General features: G+C 56.9%; 2 protein-coding genes across 2 annotated transcripts; one reads left to right on the top strand and one right to left on the bottom strand.

The window, feature by feature from the left end:
- Positions 1–607: 607 nt before the first annotated feature.
- Positions 608–8,101, top strand: NCLIV_002340 (conserved hypothetical protein; the record flags this gene model as incomplete). The annotated part of the gene is made up of 10 exons (XM_003879733.1): positions 608–1,162; positions 1,668–1,775; positions 2,381–3,160; positions 3,675–3,768; positions 4,229–4,302; positions 4,849–4,944; positions 5,573–5,983; positions 6,355–6,579; positions 7,010–7,121; positions 7,686–8,101. 10 exons carry the CDS (start codon positions 608–610, stop codon positions 8,099–8,101), a joined length of 2,871 nt encoding a protein of 956 aa, XP_003879782.1.
- A 1,083-nt stretch (positions 8,102–9,184) lies between these two features.
- On the bottom strand, positions 9,185–13,858 carry NCLIV_002350 (hypothetical protein; the record flags this gene model as incomplete). Its single annotated transcript, XM_003879734.1, has 5 exons — positions 9,185–9,214; positions 9,480–9,641; positions 10,110–11,807; positions 12,180–12,391; positions 12,706–13,858. 5 exons carry the CDS (start codon positions 13,856–13,858, stop codon positions 9,185–9,187), a joined length of 3,255 nt encoding a protein of 1,084 aa, XP_003879783.1.
- Positions 13,859–14,424: the final 566 nt, after the last annotated feature.

Raw genomic sequence — 14,424 nt, forward strand, 5'->3', positions numbered from 1 at the left:
ATCTCTCTGTGTTTCCGCCGTCCGGACACTCCTGCGCAGGCGTTCGTCCACCCCTGCTGGGGCTCGGGCTTTTCCAACCGTTGAAGCATTTTGCCCCCCCTCTTCTTTCTCGTCTTTCATCCAGCTGCTCCTTGAATCGGCGATTTCTGTCTTCAGCCAAGATTCCGGGCTTTTTCCGCGGATCGAGGCGCCCGGTGTCTCGTCTCTCTGCCCTCCACCGCCTGGACACACCTTTTTGTCGAACTTTTCAACGCAATCCTTTTTTTGTTTTGAACCGCATGCGACTCTCGAGCGCAAGGCAACTTCTTCGCTCCTCCGCCGAGAACAATATCTGCGTAAACCGGTGCGTGGAGGTGCGCCCGCAAATCCTGCCACGTTCTTCGGCTGTACGGACGGCCCGTTTTCACGCTTTGCGCCTCTCCTATCGCGGAACGAAAACCCGTGGCACACTTTTGGTCGTGCCCAAGGAATCACTCGTTTCCTTTGCCTCCCAGCAAACATCTGAACGTCCGTCGAACAATGAAAGAATGACATCGGCGCTCCAGTCGCCTGATCGGCTTCGGCGCTCTCCCCCCTTTCAGCCTCTCGTTCTCCCCCTCTCTTCACCATGCAGCCTCCCACGTTCCCGGTGTCTAGCGACTCTGTTCCGCCCTCCGCAGCTCTCTCGCCGCACCCCTCCCCTGAAGCCCAAAGAGAGCAACCTAACAGCGACTTCGTGCAAAGGCCTGCCTCGCTTGGTGTCTCTTCCTCTTTGTCTTCCGCTCTCTCTGCCGTCTCTTCTTCTCAGCCTGCCTTCGCGCCAAACGCGATGACAGTCTCTGCGAACCGCCCAACGTCCTCTGGACAGGGGAGTGACGGACCGCCTGTCTCTTCGACGTTTCTCCCGCAGTCGCGGCCAGATGTTTTGCCTTCTAGCCTCGACGTGCCGCTCTTCTCTTCTCTCCCCACGTCGTCTCTCATGACTTCGCACGTGCTGAGCATCGCGCGAACGCACGGCTACTGCAGTGCCTCGCGAGGCGAAGGCGCCCCAGAGAAGAATTTTGGAGAGCGAGGCAGAGATCGAGGAGACAAACTGGAGAATCTTCTCGCTCTCCAGGAAACTCTCGTCTCGCCTGCGGCCGCCAGAGTCATTGGGTCCATGGTGCAGTTTCGCCTGGTCCAGGTGAGAGGAAACACGCCGGACCGTTCGAAAAGGAAACTCCGTTACGGAAAGCATCTAGCACGGAGACAGCTTGGGAGGCAGTTCCACCTCGCGTCGAGGAGAGCGCGGAGGCGCTTCGCAGTGAAGGAAAGAGAGGCTGTGTGATGGAGAGTGCGTTTGTTCCTGCACGTCCCTTCTTCAGTTCCCCACGCGGGAAGGCGCCCGCAGCTGAGGCTTTCCGTAGATGGGGCAGAAACTGGAGACGATGCCCGTCTCTGTTGCCGTGTTTTTTCGGGCCGCTTGTTTTCTCCTTCGCTTTGCCTGGCCCTCCTCTGTGTGTTCTCACTGCGTTCCGTTTGCTCCTTCCTCCTCGTCTTGTTCGCGGCCTTAGCTGTCTGCTGCCTAGAGTCCCGTTTTTGTGCTGGTGTCGGCCTTCGCCTTCTCTCGGGGCTGTACGCCGCCGCTGCCCTTCACAGGTTTTTCGTAGCTGAGTTGCGTGTTCTCGTGCTCTCGCGGCTGCATGCAGCTGATCAAAACGGCGAAGAAACTGATGGAGCACAGCGCCCGCGTCGCCCAGGAAGGCGTCCTAACAGTCGGCGATGTCCACGAAGCGATGAACATGCTGAAGATACCCGTAGGTCCTCAAGTGAAATACACACACGCGTGTGGAGACACAGCCGGATCGCCAAATAACGATCGAAGACAGAGGCGGAAGAGAGCAGCAAAAAGCAGAGAAGGGAGAGGAAAGTGACAGAAAGCAGAGAAGGGAGAGGAAAGTGACAGAAAGCAGAGAAGGGAGAGGAAAGTGACAGAAAGCAGAGAAGGGAGAGGAAAGTGACAGGAAGCAGAGAAGGGAGAGGAAAGTGACAGGAAGCAAAGAAGGGAGAGGAAAGTGACAGAAAGCAGAGAAGGGAGAGGAAAGTGACAGAAAGCAGAGAAGGGGGAGGAAAGTGACGGAAAGCAGAGAAGGGAGAGGGGTGGGTGTGTAGAAAGGGCGTCGACGGTATGCCCTGAGTCTGTGGCTGCGGTGTTTTTGAACCGTTTCGAGCGAGAACGTGGAAAGAGAAACGACGGAGGGAGACGAACGGTTGTGGTGTTGTCAGAGAAGACACACGCATTGCTTGCATACACACACACACACACATCCCAGCAGAAATGGAGAGGCCTGTTCTCGCCTTTGCGATCCGCCGTTGGATCGACACGCACATTCGCTCCGCGTCTTCCTGCGGTTGCCTTCAGCCGCTCCTCTCCTACAGTGGCCCAAGCACGTTTCGCTTCGTGGTGGCTCCACGAGCTGCAGGTGCGCAGGAAGGATTTCAACTTGTTCGCCGCGAAACGCTTCGTCCTTTTGAGGGACCGAGCGCTCTCTCTCTGGCGTCTCCGTCTTCTTCGGGGGCCCGGAGCAAGTCGCTCGACTCGACTCTCTTTTCTGCCGCAGCGAGCGCGGTCACCGTGGAGGGGCTGTCGTCTTCCGTTTCGAGGAACAGCGGGAAGGAGAAAAAGCCGCTGACGCTCGCTCCCGGGTCGAGCGCCTGTGCGTCTTCGCGCCTGATCGATTTGATATACGCGGACTTGAAGCTGCCGGCACCGCGCGAGGAGGCGATTGGAATTCACTGGATGGCCGTCGCAGGCAGCGTGCCCGCGATCCCCCAGAACGTCTTGGCATGCAGGGAGCGGCGGGAGAAGAAGACTGAGGACGAGGGGAGCCCGCGGAGTCGGAAGTGGGCGCTGAGCTTGCAGATCTACGAGGGCGAGCGGCGGAAACGGCGGCGAGGCGAGAGCGAGAAGAGGCGCGACCGCAGCCAGGAGCCGGAGGAGGACGCGAAGGAGAAGAGACGAAAACGAAGAGAGTCAAGCAAACGCGTCACATTTTTTCGCGAAGACGCTGACGACTCCTCAGGCCAAAGTTCCGAAGACGACAGTGAAGACAGAGACGAAAAAGACAGACTGCCTTCGGCCTGGCCTCTGAGCCTTGAAAGGATCCTCGTCGCTCCCCGGCTTTGCCACGCCCTCGGGAAGGTATGCAGGACAGGGGAAAACAATTAGGATGATTGACCCTGGCCGGTGTATCGGTCTCCAGACGTTCCCGGGAGAGCTCGTCGCAGCTCCTCCAGGTGACTAGGAGCGGGAGACGTCTCTCTCACGGTGCCAAGGATCCCGTGCTACGCGAGGCGGGTTTCGGGCCAGCCGCCAGTCTGCCGAAAAGCGCACGCACCTGAGCGGCCAAATGCCAATCAAACGTGTGGATTTTAGGTTTTCCATGAAATCTGTCTGGAAGCAGAGGCCGACGCGGCCGGTGGAAGGCTGGAGACGCATGCACCCTTCAGGGGACTCCTTTCTTTATCTGTCTATTCCTGTCTCCATGTGTGCTTCTATGGATCTACCTACCTATCCACATGCATTTCTTCGTCTGTGTTTCTCCGATTCGTATGTACACGTTTGTCTCCACGGCTGCCTTTGGGGATTTCGCCTGTTGCTCGTCCTTGCTTTTCTGAACGAAGAAAAGTCTGCGTTCTGTGCTGCGATTTTGCAGGAACATCAGCAGTTCCTTCAAGCCGTACGCGAGACCCTCCAGGCAGCGATGGAAGAAAAACACGGTGTCGACTACGAGCGAAACTTCCGGAAAAGTGCGCCCCACGTGGAACCTCGGTGCCCAGTTGCTCCCTTAGAAATTTGCACTTTTCCTCACTACATGACTGCTCTGTCTCAATCCGTGTGCATGCGCGTCTGTTTAGGGATCCACACAGTTCTAAAATGATTCACTCTGTACCTGTATATGCAACCGTGCGTCTCTCAATCTACTGTACATCTATCTATGTATACGTTCACACCTACAGTTCGCTGTGGTGTCGACATCTCTATGGAGCTCCGCAAATCTGTAGCTACATGCATATATATATATATATATATATATATATATGCTCGATTCGGTATCGCGTTGTATGTAAGCCTGAGTGTCTCGCGAGGTCCAGGTTCATTTTCCGTCCATGAAACATGTGTTTGTGTCTCTGGATCTCGATCGCGGACGAAGTCTGTGCACCTCTTGCACATGTTGATGTGTCTGAAAACAAATCCTTTTTTTCGCAGTGCTGAAAATCGTCAGTTCCATCCCAGGGCTCGAGCAACTCCTTCCCTGCTTGGCGCGTTTCTTTGCTGTCGAGGTATTCGCCTTATAGTCTGGCAGTTGCATATGCAGCTTGCATATAGCTCCGAAAACGTGTCGCGGTGGATGGTCTTCGAAGAAAGGGACAATTGGGCACACGTTCTGCCTTCACATCCACCTCCTAGAGTTCCATGGGCATCAGACAGGCGCGTCTCTGTGGCCCTTCGGGTCTACGAAAAGGGAAATAAGCATCTGTAAATCTCTATTTTTCTACATTAGACGTATCGACCTATTCAGTCACCTTTCCATGTAAATATATATATATATATATATGTATCTTCGTATTCACATGTATATGCCAATTGAGTATACGGCGTATGAATATGTGTGTGTAACTGCGATATGGCATATACTTATGCATAAGTGGGAAACTTGTGCTCTGAAACGTGATCTCGCATTTGACAGGGCGTCTTTGTGTTTGTCAGCAGTCACCTGGAAGGTGTTTTGAGGCCGTGTGTTGGCGTGCATGCAAACGTGTTGAAGATAAATCCTGTGTGTTTGTTTGCATGCGTTCTGTCCTTCGCTGCGCGGTTTGTGTGCTCAGCTTGGGGGATGTCTTCACTTGCCCCATCGCGCGACTCTCCTCCTTCGCCTTGCCGAGGCGATCCTCGCGAACCCTCATCTCCCCCTCCACAGTCACGTAAGAGAAAACGTCCGATAAAACATGACTGCATAGCACCAAGCTCAAATATTTGCACATGTACATATCTGGAGGATTGTGTCCAACCGCAATCGAGGGAAAACTTGGTAGTTTTAGCAATTTGACGTGTTTGCTAGGGTGGAAAAGGGGCCTGAGAGGAGTCTCGCCCTTTGTTTAGATGAACCGACGAGCGCCTGGCGACAGTTGGGGTCCCCTGCGCAAAGACGAGAAACGAAGCCGCATGAAAAGGAGCTTGCGTTCATCAGTCCGCGGCGGGTGGGATCTCGTTCGTGGTCGCCGATGCACGTGCCAATGTCGGCTTCACCCAAGATACGGAAGCCAAAAGAGAAAAAGTCACCTGGATCCTGTTCGTTCTCGACTTGTCTTCTTCTCTCTGGGGTTCTTCACATTCTCCCTCTCTGTTGTTCTGCTCCCTCGTGTTTCTCTCCTTTTTCTTCCTCTTTCTTCCGCTTTTGTCTCCGTTGTCGTTTCTTCGTTTCTCCCCTCTCTGTCTCTCCTTCCCTTTCTGTCTCTCCTTCCCTTTCTGTCTCTCCTTCCCTCTCTTGCTTCGTCGGTCTTCGTCTCCGCTCGATCCTGCTTCATGTCTTTCCTCCTTCTCTCTGTGCAGGTTCACCAGTTTCTTTTGCCTCTCATGGAGTGTCTTTTGCGACCACTGCCGCTCGCGGCTTCGTCGTCTTCGCCGGCGCGCGTCCCCGCGGAGCCTGTCGCCAGCGCCTTGCTGCCGTTCACGCCTCAACAGCTCGAACTGCGCCGGCAGGCTGCCCACTTGCTCGGCGCGTTTCTCTGTCGCGCTCGCGCGCACCGAGAACAAATGGAGAGCGTTGAAACGGCCGTTCTTCTCCAACTCAAACGCCACCTGCTTCACCCCCAGAGCAGCCTCGAAACTGTCCTCGGAGCCGTCTGGGGCATCCTGGCCCTGGGAAGACCCGCCGTGCTCCTCCTCCTCCTTCCCGTCCTCCCCCTCCTCCTCCACGCCCTCGAACGCGTGCGCAGTCTAGGCGAACTGCAAATCGCCGCTGTAAGAATCGGAATCCAGATGCGAGAGGCTTTCCCTTTTCCAACTCTCGCCCGCGTGTCGCCACGCGCAGAGGTGCTACGCGACACGGCGGGCAGAGAGCCCAACTCCATATATATATATATATATATATATATTAGCTGTATAGGTATATATATATATATATCAGTGACGTGCATGCCTGATTTTCTTTTGAATCTGCGTGAAGCTCTTTCCGTTCACGAGCGTCCAGGTGGCGCGTGGTCTCTGGTCTCGTTTGAGAGCGCCTTCTGCTTCGTTCGTGCGGCAGCTTTTCTTCACTGTTTTCGGGCTGCGCTCTGTGGCCTTTGTCGCTTTGCATCGTGGCTTCCAATCTGGGTGTTTTCGGCCTACAGTCGTCTGCGGGTCTCCGGATGAAGACGCGGACCTCCGCGGCTGCGCAGCGCGAAGAAGACTCGGCACCGTTCAGAGCCTCAGAAGAGCCCGAGGGCGAGGACCGGTCCGGAGTCTTCGTCGGGTCTTGCGCCGTGAAAAACCAAGACGCCGCCCTGTTGCATCAGCACAAGAGCCTCGCTGCGTTGCGCTTGCTTCTCGTCGACCAACTCCTTCAAACGCTTTTGGTGAGACATGGGTTTCGCGTTCTCGCGCGCTTGGCAGAAAAGTTAAGACCTCTCGCACAGAGACGCCTGCGACTTTGAAACGCGCGACTTAAAATGGAAACGGAGAAATGGGCAAGCCTCGACGGCTTCGGCGACACGCGTTCCAGGCGGAAAACACGCTTGTGGTTTTTTTTCGCGAGCTCAAATCGGGCATGTCTGTGTCGGCGGAGAGCGCCGTTCACCTTGTAGAGCGGCGCCGATGCCGCTCTTTCACCACTCAGTTGGAAGAGTTTGTGGCTACGGACTACAATGACGGGGGCCGACGTCCCTCTGATTCCTTCTAAAGATAAGGGGAGGTAGAGCAGGATGGCATCTCTGCATGACTCGAAGGTCAGCGGCTCAAATCCGCAACTGTCCAATGCCTCAGAGGAGCGATGTCTTGTCTCTACAGAGTTGCGTCTACGAGGAGCTCAGCCTCCAACTGACTGCCGCGACGACCGGCTCCGCGGGCTTCCTGCTGCCTGGCGAGAACTCAGCCAAGTCTCTGGGAATGTCGGCGCCAGGTGCGTTTCCGCAGAAGCAGAACAACTCCGCTTTGTTAGACTGGCGCGAGAAAGTACCCTCTGAAGAGAACCTGAGACGGGTAGTCCCCCACCGTTGCGACACAGCCGAGAAAAAGGAAAGAGATGCAGGCGTCAACAGGAGCCGCATGCACATAGCGAGAGGCACACAGGCAGAGAAGGCGACACGCCGGAAAGGAGAAAAGGGGACGGGGAGGATGAGCGCAGGGAGGGAACACCTGCTCAGATACCGAGAGGGCGACTCTCAGGTGGCGTCTTCTGGAAGGATCGGCGGAACGAGCGTGGTTTTAAGAAAGAAGATGCACAAAAGGCAAACGTTTTCGTGCGTTTGGGGGCCTGTTCTATCTCACGCCCGTGATCGGCCTCGTCTCCGGGCATCATCTGCGCTATCCTCTGGTTCCCGCTTTCTTACTCTCGACTGCGTGTACGTTTTCCCATCCTCCTGGACTATCCTCTCTGTTGGTGTCGGTTTCTCGTGACTTGGTTTGCTTTCTCGCGTCCACGTCTCTCCCTGTCTCGCTGCGTGGCCTTTGTGCACTTCTTCAGCTCTCCTGCAACTCATCCAAGTTCTCTACGACGACACGCGCTCCCTCAGCGACGCGTACACGCCGTTCGTGGCTGCCGCCCTCCAGCGCGCGAACTCTTCCGTTTTGTCTCTTCGGGTGCCCTCGCCGAGTGTCTCCCTAGACACCCGTGAGAGTGGGACCGGCGCGGCGGCGCGAGAGAAAACGCTTTCTGCGACTTCATCGCGGCAGGCAGTGCGCGATTTCGTCGCCACGCGCGTGCTTCCCTCGCTGCAGCAAATGGAGGCTTCGCTCGACGCTCGGCGAAGGCATGCAAAGACCGAGAGAGGAGCCGAAGCCGACCGAACAGGACAAGACAGAGAGACGTGCGTGCGGGAGCAGGCCGAGTTCAGTGATTTGAGCAGCGACGCCAGCTATCTGTTGCCTTGGAACATTTGATGTCTGTGGCAAAGCATGCATCTGTCTCTGGAACCCCTTTTGCGGTGAAACGGGATGTGTGTGTTGCTGTGTCGAGCGAAAGCGGAGATTTCGCGTTTGACGGCGAGACAAGGCGCCGCGCGGCCTCTTCGCTTCGGGCTCTGCTCGCGCCCCCGCGGGCAAAGCTGGCGCGTCGCGAGACACGCGCGCGCGAGAGAAAAACAGAAGGTCGAGAGACGCCGTGCGAGAAAGGCGCAGAAGACTTGCATATTTCAGACAGGAACGCGAACGCAGCCACGTCGAAAGCGACAGTGTGTCCCGGCGTCATGTATAGGCAACATCAGCACATCCCACGTCCCCAGTGAGCGGTTGTCGCGTACACAGTCTCACTTGTAACCACATATACTCACAAATATGCACGCATGCACATGTTCTCATATGACAAGGGAGGCCGCTGCGCTCCGCGCGTCCCTGTCACTCGACGCAGAGAGGACATCCTATACTTTTTTTACGCTTTTGCTAAAGCCGCTCTGCATGCCCCTGACGAGCCATCTCGACGTTGGGAAGCTCCGCTGTCTGAAGAGAGAAAACGGGACTCCTTCAGAGACACAGTTTTGGAGGGCTCCATCTGTGCGTCGCCTCAGCACACAAAACGTGTCTCCGCGGGGAGGCGGCAAGGCTGCTCGAGTCGCGTTTCCAGGAATTCGAAAAAATGCGCTGTTTGATAGTGTCTCCTCGGCGAAGCGAGTGTGTCTTTCTCCGCCCAGACGACGCTTCTGCGCCTCAGAGATTTGGTTAGCGTGGTCTCTCGCTGGTTTCTCGAGAGACGCTCGCGAGACGAAAAAACGCCTCGCCGCCTCCAGTTCCTGCGCCGACCCTGCTGTCCCACTTTCGTTTCGCGGCTTTCTCGAACAAGCGACGAGTCTTCAGAAAAGGCAGACGCTCGCCTTTGCCTGGCGCTCCGTTTCGTGCTCTGCGCAACCAAGAAGTAACCGACGACCCCGCGAAGGCTCTGACAGAGACACTTGTGAGCAGGAGCGGGGCTCCTCGGCTTCTTCTTGGGACTCGCGGAAGGGGGATGTTTAGCGTGTGTGTTGTCAGTTTTCACATGATGGAGCATCCGTGCCGCTTCTTCTGAGGCACATGCAACAGAGAAACCAAAGTTTAAAAGAGATGCCTTTCGAAAGAATCGCCTCGTGCATCCAACGAAAACCACGGCGAGGAAACAAAGAGAGCGACGTGCTGCCCTGTCTTTCACACTCGATTCTTCTCGTCTCTCTCTCTCTGGGGACACGGCTCGCCGCGAGGGTATTCTCGCCCCTTTCCCGAGAACGTTCGTGCGGTTTCCGGTTCGTTGGTCGTGCAGTTTCGTGTCTCTGCTGCCTCAGCCTTCTCTCACCTTGTTGCTCTTTCGGCCTCTCCACAAACTGCTCAATCCTCGGCCTCCGTCGTACTCGTCTCCAGGACTAGAAGCTGCGCTGTTGTCTCCGCCGCGCCGCGAGGCCGCCCGCCCGGGGCCCCGTCGCTGGTGCTCACCCCGGAGAGCCGCGACGGCGCGGACCTGGAGAAAGGAGACACGGGGAAGAGGCGAGACCATGGGATCGGAGATAATCTAATACGTAACTACCTTCGTGGAAATCAAAAAAGCTTTCACTGATTGTATTTATGAAACTGGGAAAGAGAGAACCCACGGAGGACGGGCCGAGAAAGAAAGAGAGAAGGAGGGGGAAGGTCAAACGCAACGGGAAGGAAACGGCAATTACAGGGAAGGGAGCAGCGAGGTGAAGAGGATCGCACGGAGAGAGAGAGAGGGATTCACGGAAACAGTGTAGACAAGACCGAACATCCGATCAGTTGTGGAGACTCCGAGGAACACGTGAGAGAACGAGGCGCGAGAGATACTGTGAAGAAACTTTGGAAACAACTCCGCGTAGAGAACGGACAAGAACGCATATCTAGCTTCACCTCGCTTCTCCAGTGAACGTCTCTTTCCCTTCCTCGTACTCTGCAGTTTTGTTGCTCCTCTCACTTGTCTTTCTTCTTCTTCCTGGAGCCTCAGAGCGAGGCGAAAGTCGTCTTCTTCCCGTCTGCTGACTTCGCCGCCTCCGCATGCATCCACGTAGCCGCGCCGGTCGCGTTCTCCACATTCTCGCTTGTCTCGCTCCGAGCTCCACCGCCTTCCCCCCCCAGATGCACTCCTCTCGTCTTCCCACCTCTCTTTGTCTCTTCGCTCCCTCCTCCCCGAAAAACTTCCGGCCCCTGCGCCATACACTCCACATCTCTCTCTTTCTCTCTCTCTTCTTTCGGCTTCGTCTCTGAACTGCTCATCGCAGTACACGTTGTCTCCCCAAACGTCCACGATCCGTTCCCAGACGGCGGTGCCTGCATGCAGGAAAGAGAAGTCTGTGGCGAGGCCGTACAGTGACCGGCCTCGCCGGACGACGGTGAGGAAGTGATTGTTTCGAAAGAGCACCGCCGGCGCGAGCTCCGCGAGCACGGCCTCGTGGCGACAACACGACGCGCAACAAAACACTTCTCTCCCTCTCTCTCCGTCTCCATTCAACGGAGGCACAGAAGGAAGAGAAGGAAGGGAAGGAAGCCCGGAAACAGGACCATTTAGAGCTTGCGAGTCTCCCGCGGTTGAGGCGCGTCGCACTGGAAGCGGCGTGTGGCAGCGGCATGCACAGGTGGGGCTGCACTCGCTGTCCCTCGCGTCTCCCGGGCAAACCTCGGAGCGCTGCGCGGCTGTGGACTCGAGAGAACCGACGCCGTCGAAACAGCTGCAGGGCGAAGAGAGCAGACGCAGTCCGCGCTCCGTGAGCTGCGAGGAAGTGCTCGCGAGAAAGGACGACAAAATCCCGCCCTCCTTCAAAAGCTTCTCCACCTCCGCAGAGTCGAGGTTGTCGAGAAGACCTCTCCGCGCGGCGGGCTCCACGGACGGAGAAAAGCGGTTTTGAGCCGAAGACGCGGCAGTGTGGTTCGGCGCGTTGCTTGTTTCCTGGAGTGTCCGTGGAGACAACACAGATTCTGCGCCTGCGATCAGGGCGGTCACTTTCTTCTCCAGCGTCTCCCGCACCTCCTGCGTTTCATCGCCCGGTCTCGGTCCCTGCGCGCCTGTCTCCGCGTCTGCAGACTCGCCTGCGGCCACCTGCGACTGCAGGCGGATCTCGCGCTCCTGTCGGTTTCTCAGCTCGTCGAGCAATTCGTTGTGGGCGATGCACCTTTCCACGAGTTTGTTGTAGGTGAACTGCGCGAGGAAGCACGCGTCGCAGGGACACAGCGTGGCGGGCGATGAGGAAGAACAGGGAGAAAAAGAGGAAGAACAGGGAGAAAAAGAGGAAGAAGAGGAAGAAGAAGAGGAAGAAGAGGAAGAAGAACAGGGAGAAAAAGAGGAAGAAGAGGAAGAAGAAGAGGAAGAAGAAGAGGAAGAAGAGTCAGCAGTTGGAGTGTCTGAAGTGAGGAGATCTGCAGCCCTCGACGCACTATGGGGCGCACCGCCAGTGTCTGGAGACGCACTGGGGGAGGCCGAGACGGGCCCAACGGTTTGTTTGTCGGCAGTTCGACGAGGAAGGTGAGAGGAAGGAAGATCAGGCAGCCAACCGTGGAGCAGCCGCACGCCGAACAAGTCAAAGAGAGAAATGGCTGCAGTGTACTCGAAGGCTGTGGGCGAGCGAAAGGAGCAGTTCACATCCAGGCCCTCGCGCAGCTGCGGCAGGAGGTCGAGGACCTGCGCACAGCGCAAAAAGGCAATCGAGAAGACATCGCTCGGAGAGACACCGGAGACAGCGCAGCTTCCCAGCAGTGCATGCACGCAACGGAGGCGCGCCAAGACCTGAGCGCGAAGCGACAACGGAGACTGACGAGAGATATGCCCGACAAAGGGACTTCTTGCGCCCCTCTGGAGAAAAGAGGATGAAGCCGCGGCCGCGGGACATGCCGATGGCCGCGCACCCTGCCCGGTAATACCTTTTGCATGTCTCCATCTCCGTGCCTTCGCTTCGGGGTACGGCTATCTCTTCGCATGTCCGGGTTCCCCGCTCTCCCCACGTGTCCTTTCTGTCGCTTTCCTCTCTTTTTAGGGCCCGTCGCTTCCTCTCACTTCTTGCAGATGGTATTGGTACACAGCAGAGGCGGGGCCCCCGCTGCGGAGCTTCCGATCGTGGACTTGCAGCAGGGCGGCAGCGAGTTGCTCAATTAGCCGGTCGCCGCTCACAGTGCATGCAGCTTCTCTTTCTCGTCCTCCCGACACATCGTCGCCTCGAGCTCCCGCGGAGTCGAACAGAGGCAACGCTTCTTGGAGCGACAGCCGCCCTGAGAGAAGGGAGACGACTCAACGGAGACATCGAGGAAACAGACGGAGAGGCGAGAGACGGACGGGATGCACACACAGGGAACCAGGAAAGGGGACACGAGGCTAAAAGAAAGACAGGAAGAAAGACAGGAAGAGAGAGAAGATGAGAGAGGTGAAGAGAGAGAGGCAGAAGAGGAAGAATGAGGAGAGGCAGCGAGAGAGAGAGAGGAAACGAGAGAGAGGAAGACAGATGAAAGACGCTACAAGAAGCAGGGAGAACGAGATGCAGAGCCACAAGACTGAATCTGTTAGGTGATCCATGCGTGTTTCTCACCAGTGAGGAGGAGGACGTTGGCGAGAGCGATCAAGGGACAAGGGCCGTTTCTGTTTTGCAGAATGATGCACGTGTCGAGGTCGAGAAACTTGACTCTTTTCAGGAAGTATTCATCGTCTGCTTCGCCTCGGCTTTCTTTGTTTCTCGCATCTCTCGCTGGATGCTGTCCCGGCGCCTCCGGCTGCTCGCAGTGACCTCGAACTCCGAAAGGCGAGGGGGAAGAGAGACCAGCCGCGGCAGCGGCGTGGTGTGCCCCGCGCTGGTCCTGCGACTCGAGGTGAGGAGCGACGGCAAGAACAGGAGACGGACGAGAAGAGGGTGACGCGCTGCCTCCCGGGGGAAGAGAGACAGGCGCAGGTGCCTGGTCGAGGTGGTCTGGTGAGACAGAAGAAGCGACAGTCGGGGAGGAGGTGAATCGAAGCGTTTCTCGGCGAAGAGGAAAACGGTGATCGCGGTGTGCTGGATCACACCGTGAAATACCCGGAGGCGTGGAGAGAGACGGCTCGGCGAAGGCCGATGCAGGGACAGAAGGCGATGCAGGGACAGAAGGCGATGCAGGGCGGAGCTCTTCGGGAGGCGCAGAGAGCAGCAAAGAGGCGGGAAGGGAGAGAGGCGATGCGAAGCGAGAGGACGAACCCCGATGAGGAGGGAAGGAGGAGGAACCACGAGAGGGTGGAGGGGAGCGCGGGGGTGTAGACAACGACGGAGAGGAAGACGCGGGCAGAGGTCCACCTAGAGAAGGGCTAAAGAGACCGAAGTCGGCAAGGGAACAACGCCTTCCATTCGAGAGGCAAACAGAGTCGTTGCTCGACAAAGGCGAAGAAGTCGCGGTTGACGAGGAAAGACCTGCTTCGAATTGACGTTGCGCGCGTGCTGCCTCCTCGATTTGTTCTCGCTGTCCCGGGTCGACGAAACACCGGCCTGGCTGCAAAAGTTCGCCCCCCACAGCGTCGCTCTTGTCTTTTCTTCCCTCAACAAACAGAGAGCTCGGCCCTTTCGCTGCGTCAGGAGACAGGCGGAGCCTGTGGCTGACAGCCCGCGAGCCTCCGCCCCCTTCTTCGACCCGTCCAGGGGATTTCAACTCCTCTGCCGCGTTTCGTTTCCCGAGGTAACCCAGACTGGGAAGCGACGCTTGTCCTGTAGTGCTCTTCATCCCTCTCGCTCGCTCACCAAGCGGCGACTCGCCTGTCGCCTCTGAACAACTCGAGCGAGGCGCCCGCGGGGTCCTGTAGGTGTGTGGAGCATGCGCAGCCATGCTGGCTCCTGAGGAACATCGTCGAGCTGGAATTTGTCGAAAAACTTTCTCGGTTGATAGTGTTCTTGCATGCAAAAGGAAGGGCGAACATCTGACGACAGATTCGTCTTGCGCACGTGGCACACAAATATACCTATATCTAGGTCAGCTTCTGCCTACACAAAGTGAGAGACAGAAACAAAAAGGAGCTCTTCAGACTCTATAACGGGAGGTAGGTGAAAAGGCCCACCCCTATACACGTGTTTATATTTATATATGGCTGCAGATTCAAGCACTTGCGTGCATGAATCATTCGTTGCTGACAAGGATGGCTATTTCGGCTGTCTTGGCATCCCGGGGCAGCGGAAGAGAGCACAGCTAGGGCATTCGGTTTGACACGGGTTTCGGCTTTCTCCTGTTCATGTCTCGGCGTTCTCAGAACGCAGGTTGTCTCGGAAATGGAAAGCACACACCCGACAAAACCC

The sequence above is a fragment of the Neospora caninum genome, chromosome Ia (genome assembly GCF_000208865.1).
Source record: "Neospora caninum Liverpool complete genome, chromosome Ia".
In the NCBI taxonomy this organism is placed as follows: Eukaryota; Apicomplexa; class Conoidasida; order Eucoccidiorida; family Sarcocystidae; genus Neospora; species Neospora caninum.